Below are 10,586 nucleotides of genomic sequence, written 5' to 3' on the forward strand. Positions count from 1 at the left end.
TTAAATTGAAGTTTCTATAAATGTAACCACAGAAGCAATATCTGTAACTCAGGTGGAGTGGTAGATATGCAGACGCACCTGTCAATGGCGCTGCTTCCTCTCTTGGCTGTCGTGGTCCGACCGGCTCTCAGTTCACCGTTCATCCTGGCGTCTGGAAAACAAACCGTCAAATTAAGTTAGACACTGAGGCCTGGTGTCTCAGCACCTGACGCGAGGAAGACGGTAATGGAGTTAGACATAAAACACTGCCTGAACCCACAGCTGACACACACACACACACACACACACACCTGTATTACTGACAGTACACTATCCATCACGTTACGTGGCATTACACTGACATACTTTCCTAGAGACTCACTCTTACTTTGGCCTTAAAGCAAGTCTACAAACACTAACTAAAGCCATAAGCCACACACAGCTCTCACACAGCACTTGCACGACTCCCAAAAGTAAATTAATAAAGAAAAACTGTACCACAAACAAAGTGCACAGCTACACACCCTCCCTGTACACAAACACACACACACAGCCCCAGCGGGCTCAGCTGGCGGCCCTAACGAGTGGCCAGAGCAACTAATTGGCTTCCATCTGTCAGACTGGAGTTAATTTTCTCTCACATTCATGCTGCTTTCCTCCTATCAACAACAAGCATGTCTGTCAGCCAAAGAGAGCACAAAAATGGGGTATGCCCTAACAAAAGGGAAGCAGAAAATTTGATTTCAGAAACCCCTGTAAACTCTTGTGCCGGGCTGTTACGTCATGCTGCCGTGATAAATCTCTGAGGTTGTGTCTGGAAGTTACAGCAAAGAGAACGGGCTCCAGAAAAATGAGAGAATTACTCTCCTGAGCAAGTTTCATAAACTGAAAGTAGACATAAATCTGCAAAGGGGAAAAAATTGAAACCTTATCCTGGGGCAAAGTCCTCCAATTTGTTAAATGTTTTTCATGGATTTGTTTATTCATACATACAGGACACGCACAGTTTTTATGTCGCTCTGACCACAGAAGTTGATACTGAGGCTCTGTCTTCATCCATTTAGATGGGAGCTCCCCAAACAACTGCCCAGACTTATTACCAAGTATGACTTTGAGTTAAAAAGTTGCAATCTCTGGGGTCACTGAAAGTTTCACTTCCATTTCACTTCTTAACATCCAAAAAGCTATCTGTAACCATGCAGGTATGCTTTGGTTTACATCTACCTCATGAGAGAAAGTTTCTCAAACAAGACTCACTGGCTGAAAAGATGCTAAAATATACCCGACTAGCATCTATTTTATCTAGTCGGGTATATTTTATTTTATTTATCTCAAAGTTGGAGATGCAGCATTGTCATCATCTAGACCAGGGGTGGGGAACTCCAGGCCTCGAGTGCCGGTGCCCTGCAGGTTTTAGATCTCACCCTGGGTCAAAACACCTGAATCAAATGATTAGTTCATTACCAGGCCTCTGGAGAGCATCAAGACAAGTTGAGGAGGTAATCTAGCCACTGAAATCAGCTGTGCTGAGAACAATTTAAACTCCAATCCTCGTCCGCTGAAACCCATTTCACATCTGAATGCTAAGCTAACTCAGAAACCACAAGTTTATAATGCATCAGAACAAGCAAGCTAATGTACGACAAGTTCACCATAACGAAATTTACATGTATGCACCAAAATGGTTCAAACTCTATATATTATATGCATTGTGTGGCCATATATATTTATGTAACATAGTAACTCAGTTATTGAGCTTACGCTCTTTACATAAATGCCTTTTTTTTCTGCAAACGTGCTACAGTCAGCTGGCTTTTTGTTCATGTGCTGTGAGGTGGGAAATTTTAGAGTGATTTACAGCTTAGGAGTAGAGATGTGGACTTTTATTTATTTATTGCATGACAGGACACTAACGAGAAGCTAAATTGCAGAGACAGCTGCAAAGCACACAAAGCTAGTTGTGAAGAACCCAGAGTGGTGTATGCAGTCTCCAGCCCAGGAGCCAGAGCCTGATTTTCAGTAGGTAACAAAGCAGTGATGAGCAGCCTTATTTCTACAGTAGAATCAGTGTGGTGATCACAGTGGAGTGCTCTCTGGATTAATATTAGAATGAGTAGTATAATAAATGACGTTTTATCTAAGGCTGTACATGACCCTAACCCTATGTTTGTGAGAAAGGCACAACTGGCATTTTGAAACAAATGTGAAGTTTTTGATGTGTCACTTGGAATTAATTTTTTTTTTCATTCCCCCCAAGTTCAGATTTGGTCTCGGCATTTATGATGAGGTGGTGACCATCTGGCAATCACTGATCAGGAGAGAAAAATGTGTATTCCCCAGCCAGTTGGCAGCTAACATGAAATTAAGTGCTAAAGCCACATTTACTGTATATACTTATTTAGGCTTAGACAATGTTCAGTGACCCCCTGAAAACCAGCAGTCTAGGGGAAAACGTATATTCTAAGACTGGTTGGTGATTGGTTGCAAGAGGTTGCTGGCAGTCGATAGCGTGATATCGGTTGCAAAGAAGTAAAGTTTGCTAAACTGAACGCCTCCTTGCACTTGCATTGGTCGCTAGCAGATAGTCATGGTGTCCTATAGTTTGCATGGAAGACAGACATTCTTTGAAAGCCACTGCAGGCATCAGTCTGTCAAATCCTACTCAGAATGTAAATATTCTGCTAGACTACATACTCTACATACTCTGGCTCATGTAGTTTGGCATTAAAATCTAGGAGAAGCTATCACTGTGTTGTGAAATCAGACTGTTTTACATGAACAAAGACAGTAACATGGAGGCAGCTTGGCTCATGCTAACTGCTAACTGAAGCTTATCTTTCCATGATTAGTTGCTGTTGTCATGACAATTAACTAAAGACACCTAAGTGTGAATCTAGTCTAAGTTGTTAGATGCAAGATATTAATTGTTGAGATTTTTCAAACTAAACTTAAGAGGTGGTCAGCTTGACCAACATTAGCATACATGGAGCTACGCCATTGTTTCTACGCCATTGTCAAGCTTATATCTGTTGCTGTATTTTTGTAAAGTATCTTCCTTCCAAAGTATTCCTCTGGGTTTCTTTCTGTCCTCTTTCCTTCAGATTTGAACCATTCAGGCACCATTTGGGTTTTGTAATTGAAAGCTGAGAGCAGACTGTCTCTCACGACCTCCATCAGCGCTCCATATTCGGCTCCGAGGACCCCCCGCATGTCAAACCATGTTTGGTGGGACAGCAGGTGGCCCGTCGCCTCCCTTCATCCCTCTCTCCCTGCTCGTATCGCTGACAGTCTGCGGCAGGGTTGTTTATTGCTGGCACGCCGGATGCAGCTTGTAGGACATTAGTCTTTTAGTGCGAGGTTTATGAGTGCCGTCACTCACCATCTGTTAACTGCCGGGGTGCCTTTAATCGTTCCCGCCACCAGAGATCGATAAGCCTGCCAGGTCGCCACAGTGCCTGCAGCGCGCTGAACGGGTGACTGAGTGATTACAGCTGTTTCATTGCTTATATTGCATTGCATTGTTTGGCTGGCACATAAGCTTTATAGGGTGGAGACCGAGAAGAAGAGGAGAAATGCGAGACGAGGGATAGAAGAGAGCGATGACAAGATAATTTCACACCCTCCTGGTTATTGGTTTTAAGGGACGAGCTTTTCAGAGTTTGGCAGGAAATCCAGAGCAGAGCAGAGGGCGGGTGCTGGCGTTTGGATGAGGCCAATAAGGCTACTTCTCTCTGTCTATCTGTCTAAGTTTTTAAAGAGCTGTCAGAGAGCGTCCGTTCGCTCTGCAGTGATGATGATGGTCTGTCCGCCTCCATCAGATTCATGAAAAACACAACATTTATCAAAATAGCAACAGCAAAAAAGGCTGTGAAAAATGTATACTAGGCTAAGTAACGCCGACATTTTCTGTGGAATGTGGATGGCTGCTTCAGCAGTTAAATCAGTTTATGACCCTTTATCGGCAGAATACCTGTATCTGCATTTTGCACTGATGAATCAACTGGCCACTTGTATTGCAATCAACATTAATCAGAAGCTTGTGTGTTGCTTTTAAAACAGTCTGAGGCAAAACACAACTTAATACTTTTTATAAAATGCTTCAAACTTAGTAATAAAAGGTTTTAATATAATTCTAAGAGAAAATGAGGATTACAGACATGATTTTTGGTGAGGAAAAGCGCATAAAATTACTTTTTAAAGTTGGAATGAGATTCACATCGTTGAACTCTTGGGATCAATAGCCACTTTTAATATTATTATTATTTTACTCATTTTCACTCGCTTTGTGTTTATACATCTCTCTGCATTTAATCATTATTTATTCTTAATCTCTGGTTCTCTTCCACAGCATGATTGCTGCAGCTGGTTGGGGGCAAGGGAAGCCAGATGTTTCTTCCTGTTAAAAGGCAGTTCTTCCCTTCCACTGTTGCCAAAGTGTTTGCTCATAGGGGGTCATCTGATTGTTGGGGTTTTCTCTACTTTCTTTCTTGTGTAATTTTAGGATCCTTAGCTTACGATGTAAATGTAACAAATTTCCCACATGTAGGACTAATAAACGTTAACTTATCTTAACCTCCCAAGACCCGAACTCTTCCACAGCATGCATTTTTAATTTCTCTTTGATATTTGGCCTGATTGGAACCCAATGAATGTAAAAACAAAGAATTAGCAGATTTTTTTTACCTAATTTTTGTTTTTAAGAAAAATGAGAGCCACATATGAGGATATTCATTTAAAATTTCGATAGAACAGTAGCAGTATAACGTCTTCATAAGTGGATATCAGGCCCTTGTGGAGCAAAATTGAATATTTTGGTCTAAATAACCCAAAATGTGATGTCCACATATGTGGACGCCAGGTCCTAGGACAGGGGTGGGCAATCTCAGTTCACGAGGGCCGGTGTCCTGCAGGCTTTAGATCTCACCTTGGGTCAACACACCTGAATCACATGATTAGTTCGTTACCAGGCCTCTGGAGAACTTCAGGACATGTTGAGGAGCTAATTTAGCCATTTAAATCAGCTGTGTTGGTTCGAGGACACATCTAAAACCTGCAGGGACACCGACCCTCGTGGACTGAGATTGCCCACCCCTGTCCTAGGAGGATAAAGCACCTTGAGGCAACTGTTGTGGTGATTTGGTTTTATATGAATAAAATTGGAACTGTTTCTGCCTTAAAACTTTACTCATCAGGTCGAATCAAGTCTTTAAAGGGGCCTATTGCTTCTGGTTATTTCCTGTCATATATCTCATGTTCTAGCGCTGTTCTCTTCTTTGTCTTTCGATTGCTGCCTTTAGTGGTTGCCAGAGCCAATTCATCTGTCTCTGTCTCATCCTATCCCTAGCATCCTCCTCTGCCTCACCACCCTCTACATGTCCTCCTTCACTACATTTATAAATCTTCTCATCCATTGTCCAACACTTCTGCTGCCCCTCCTCTCCAACTTTCTCTCGAAACCGCTCAACCTCAGCTGTCCCTCTGATGTACTCATTTTTAATCTTGTCCATCCTGATCATCCCAGTGAAGATCTTAACATCTCCAGCTTGAAAACTGTCTTTGTCCAAGCCATATATCCTAGTAGATCTCACTACCATCTTGTAAAACTACAAGTTGGCTGTTCATATTAAATATGCCCAATGAGGTCAGTGTATGTAGAGTGATCTCTTTGAGTCAAAAACTCGGGCTGCAGACTGGTATTTTATTTAATTGACTCTTGGATGTCACAAAAAGGGGAAGTACCTAATATGGTCATCTCAGGAGCAGAGCTTTGGCTCCGAGCAGAGAGACCCCACCCTCCAAATGTCCAAGCCTTTAATCTGCAAGGGTCAGCCAATCAAAAGATTAAAGAGAGGATGGTACACCAGGATGCAATGTCTCTGGGATACTTTTTTCTTCACACGACTTTAAATCACACCAAGAGCATTTCTAAAGTGCCGTGTTTAGTCTGCACGGGGTCTTTTATTTTGTGACTTGATGAAGCTTCTGTTCATATTTTTAGTGACTGGAAGTGAAGAGCCACTTCTTGCTGCACCAAGGCCCAGCATAAAGACAAGTGTGAATCCAGTGAAGCAACTCGTGTTTTAGGACAAAAAACGGAGCTGGTTTTTGGTTTTAGTTGACCTCATCTGTGGATGCACCCACTGCAAACATTTATAACTCAGGGTAACTCCTTGAAATATATCAAACTTTAGATAGTTTCATATTTTCAGTGTATTTAGTTTTTCACATCTTTCAAGCCACTGGAAGAAGATGAACTGATTTCGAATAGAAATAAATCAATTTATGTAACTGTTATCCGTCATAAAGATGTCAGTTTATGAGAGATTAGGAAAATATGGTGGGAATGGCTGACACATACCAAGCTGACTTTGATGTTTAGTGTAATCTGTGTGATCATATACAGTGTTGAATTGCTGACTATTCTGCAGTATATTGCTATCGTACTGCCACATGAATTACCTTAAAGTGACAATATGCGTACATTACTGTCTACATACATTAGAAAAACATCCTCATTCTATACGTGACAGACAAACGCAGCCATCAGCGCCCATCTGTCAGCTCCTTAATGTCTCCAGGAAGAAATAAAACAGGAGCTTCTCATCCACAGCGTCAGTCTGGATGATCGGTGTGCCGATTACAGATCCATTCAGTTTCCTGTTGCAGCGATCTCCTTATCTCCTCTGCATCCTGCTTTCATTAGTTTGTGATTTTATGTCTCTGATGTTCATCCTGCTGCACTAAAAATTCAGTGTCACAGCTCAGGCTTTCAGAAGATGGTTGACGTCTTAAAATCATTTATCAAAACTGAAAAAGTCACATTGTCGTCGTGTTCTCCACCCTGTGTTAAACTTAAACTTCATGTGTCCTGACTTCGGCTTTATTTTGGAATTTTTATATTTTATTTAATGCCTTCAGCATCTGTTTAAAAGTGTTACTGAGTCCCAAATATTTTAGAGATGCCTCTTCAGCCATGTTCACACCACTTTTACAAACTGTGACACTGATCTGTCAGTGTGGATGGTGAGGATGTTACATGTTTTTCAAGGATGCATAAGCACAACCATGAGCTTAACTCTCATTAATTAGTTTTGAGTCCCAAGAGGAGACAACATGATTGGATCTGTTATGATTAGATGAGTGTTTAACAAAGAAAAGGACCTCAGAGTCACTGTCCCTGTGCTGCTGTAGTTAGAGCTTTGTTCTTATTGCTGGAAAGAAGTCAGAAAAACAAAGACTCAAAGGGGACCCACAAGGACCAGACAGAGGTGCAGCTCAGGGGCGTGATTTCCAGGGGGATTAGGGGGTTTATGACCCCCCCCAATAATCAAACCCAACCAATATAATAATGGATTGCATTTTATATAAGCGCTTTTCGGGGCCCTCAAAGCGCTGTACAATTCCACTATTCATTCACTCTCACATTCACACACTGGTGGAGGCAGCTACAGTTGTAGCCACAGCTGCCCTGACAGAAGCGAGGCTGCCATATCGCGCCATCGGCCTCTCTGGCCATCACCAGTAGGTAGCAGGTGAAGTGTCTTGCCCAAGGACACAACGGCCGAGACTGTCCAAGCTGGGGCTCGAACCGGCAACCTTCCGGTTACAAGACGAACTGCCAACTCTTTGAGCCACGAACCCCCTCCCCAATAAAATTATGAATTATCTTGCATAAATAATGTTGATTTTCTTTTGATCGTTTCAGGTATTACATGCATGGTTAATGCTGAGAAGGAGAACATTTTAACCCAAACAGTGACCATTTCCTGAATCTAAGCAAGTAGTTTTCAGGTCTTAAACCTAGCCAAAGTCCGATTATAGAAAAGAAAGTTTGATTTAAACCCTCTTAATATAAATTAACCTGTTATCGCTGGGTGGGTGTGTCAAAACAGAAACACCAAAGGACGCCTTACCTGTGAGTCAGAGACACCGGAGACAACTGACAGAACAACAGCATCTGAGGTCCTGAGATCAGAACATGTTGGTCATTTTCATGTCTTTTTGTGTCTCTTCTAAGGTGAATGTTGATAGTATTTGATATATTTTAGACTCACACAAACACTTTGAGTACCATCAGGAGGTATTTGAGTTTGTTTTCTTTGACATGTGGACAAGAAGAGGCTCAGACAAGCTGAGATTCATCACTGCTGTGCCGCCTTTAGTCATACCAATCCTTAAAGATTATGATGCTTACATAAAAAAATGTTATTTTTAACATGTTCACGTTATTTTAAAAGTAACCTAGTTTCTGTCTGTGCCGTGTCAAAAACGTTCTGCACCAACAAAGCATGTTCGGAAGCTGAAATCAGCAGCAGAACATATCCACCATACTTCTTGAATAAGTTCACATGGGCACAAAAAACACATCCTGGCTTAAAAAAGCTGTAAATGACTGATTCCTGCTTTTGAGAAACAGCACTGTGTTTCTGAATGCTGTCTAACACCTGCACAGACACCCATTCAGACAAGTGATGTGACAGCATCTCACTTTAGAGCGATGAAGAGGCACAATTTAGTCTTTCAGTGAAGAATGAGATCAAACACACGTATTTCATGTCCATCAACACACTCACACGCTGAGACCACTGTTCCTCATGTGAATGGACTGGTTTTTACATGTCACTTTTCTACTCGAGCAGTCAAAGCACTTTTACACAACATGTCACATTCACTGCTTCACACACACATTCATTCAAGCATTTTTTCTATGTCTAAGTGCTTTATTTCTATCTATCTTTCACACTCCAATGAACACATCAGAAGCAACTCAGGTTTCAGTATCTTACCCACGGATACTTTAACATGCAGACCGAAGCAGACAGGAATCAAACCTTCAACCTTCTGATCAGTAGATGATCTGCTAAACCTCCTGAGCCACAGCTAAAGCTCTTTCAGCCCACTCCTCACATCAGTGTAAAGGGCAAAGCATCTAGTTTCAGCCCAGCTCTTGCTCCATGAGTTGTTTCCATCACATGAACACTTGGTCACACCTGAGATGCACACCTGCACATCACTGCACTCCCGGTGAACCCTAACCACATCGTTCTTCACTCTCTCAAAAACACACTCATGTAACTCTGTGTCTGCGTGTGTCTGTTACTCACATCGGTCTTGGTGGCAGCCGCTTGTCAAATGGGTCATAGCAAGAGGAGAAGGAGAGGAGGAGAGAAATAAAACCAGAGTGTGAATCCTCCTCCTCCGAGAGAGAGGCTGACTGCTGAGTATGGCAGTGGGCTGTACCACCTAACAGCAGAGGGATGGAGGAGGCAGGACCAAATTATTTGTCTGCGGGAAAGTGGGGAGGAAGAGTGAGTGTGCATGCAAAAGAGAAAAATGTGAAATCACCGCTTCAAGTGTTGTAGAGAAGGACACACAGAATCAGTGGAATGAAATATTATTCAAAGGCACATTTCACTTAACTTGTACTTTAAAGTTTAAGATGTATTTCCATTTGTTGTGTACCTTTAGCTGTAACAGCAGGCAGGTGAGCCTCAGTGTTTGGCTGATGGAGGTGTCACACCACCTAGTGGATGAAAGCAAGGTTGTTGAAGGCTAGCAGAAATTGAAGTGCATGCTTTTCTGCCTGTTAAAGCAAAACCCACTGTTCTGCAACACTACTGCATTCTGGGAGGAGGTGATCGCAAACCAAAAGGGAGAATTGTTATTTGAGTTTTGTAATTATTCCCCCACATATATAGAGAATTAATTTTCTAGACAGAACAAATATGATTATCCTGAGCCAGAGTGCAGCTGGAGAGCTGTATTAATTACAGTTTGATAGTAAACTGAAAGATTCAATTCAATTTATTTATACAGCACCAAATCACAACATAAGTCACCTCAAGGTGAGAAAAACCCAACAATCAAATGACCCCCTATGAGCAGCACTTTGGCGACAGTGGGAAGGAAAAACTCCCTTTTAACAGGAAGAAACCTCCAGCAGAACCAGGCTCAGGGAGGGGCGGGGCCATCTGCTGCGACCGGTTGGGGTGGGAGAAGGAAAACAGGATAAAGACATGCTGTGGAAGAGAGACAGAGGTTAATAACAAGTATGATTCAATGCAGAGAGGTCTGTTAACACATAGTGGGTGAAAAGAAATACTCAATGCATTATGGGAATCCCCCAGCAGCCTACGTCTATTGCAGCATAACGAAGGGAGGATTCAGGGACTAATAAATGTAACATCACCCATTTTTCAACATCAGCGTTTTGGCTGACATCATGTTTTGTGTTTTGGAAACCAGAAGTCACTATTTTAACCTCCAGATGATATCCACATAAAAAGATGTTCCAGAGGTTCCAGGGGCTCCAATTAGCTGAGGTGACGCCTTGCAGTTAGCAGCTGGGTCACCATCCACATGTCAATCAAAGAGGCCACACCCCTAATAATGCAAACTAAGCTGTTTTTTGTAGCCAGGTTAAAGATGGTTAATGGGAGTCGAGGGGAACAACCCACTGCTGGAGCTTCAAGTGGAAATTAGGGGAACTGCAGTTTTTGCTTCTTCCAATGTTCTTCTGAATTAATGTTTCAAGCCATAATCCATCTCAGAGTTCAATGTCTTTAAATTCCTAACAGGATGATATTTATCTAAGAAAAGAATAAATA

General features: G+C 42.1%; 1 protein-coding gene across 1 annotated transcript in view; it reads right to left on the reverse strand.

The window, feature by feature from the left end:
* LOC309711570 (RNA-binding protein Raly-like) overlaps nt 1-9,485 on the reverse strand; it is an 83,889-nt gene extending 74,404 nt beyond the window's left edge. Inside the window, exons 1-3 of the mRNA XM_082541974.1 lie at nt 9,442-9,485; nt 9,084-9,222; nt 79-151 (exon numbers count right to left, since the gene is read on the reverse strand). Of these exons, the coding sequence (XP_082398100.1) occupies nt 79-151; nt 9,084-9,120 (110 nt within the window). The 5' untranslated portion in view covers nt 9,121-9,222; nt 9,442-9,485. The remainder of the gene's footprint in view (nt 1-78; nt 152-9,083; nt 9,223-9,441) is intronic.
* Between the last annotated feature and the right edge of the window lie 1,101 nt (nt 9,486-10,586).

The sequence above is a fragment of the Aulonocara stuartgranti genome (assembly GCF_965226115.1).
Source record: "Aulonocara stuartgranti genome assembly, chromosome: 7".
NCBI lineage: Eukaryota > Metazoa > Chordata > Actinopteri > Cichliformes > Cichlidae > Aulonocara > Aulonocara stuartgranti.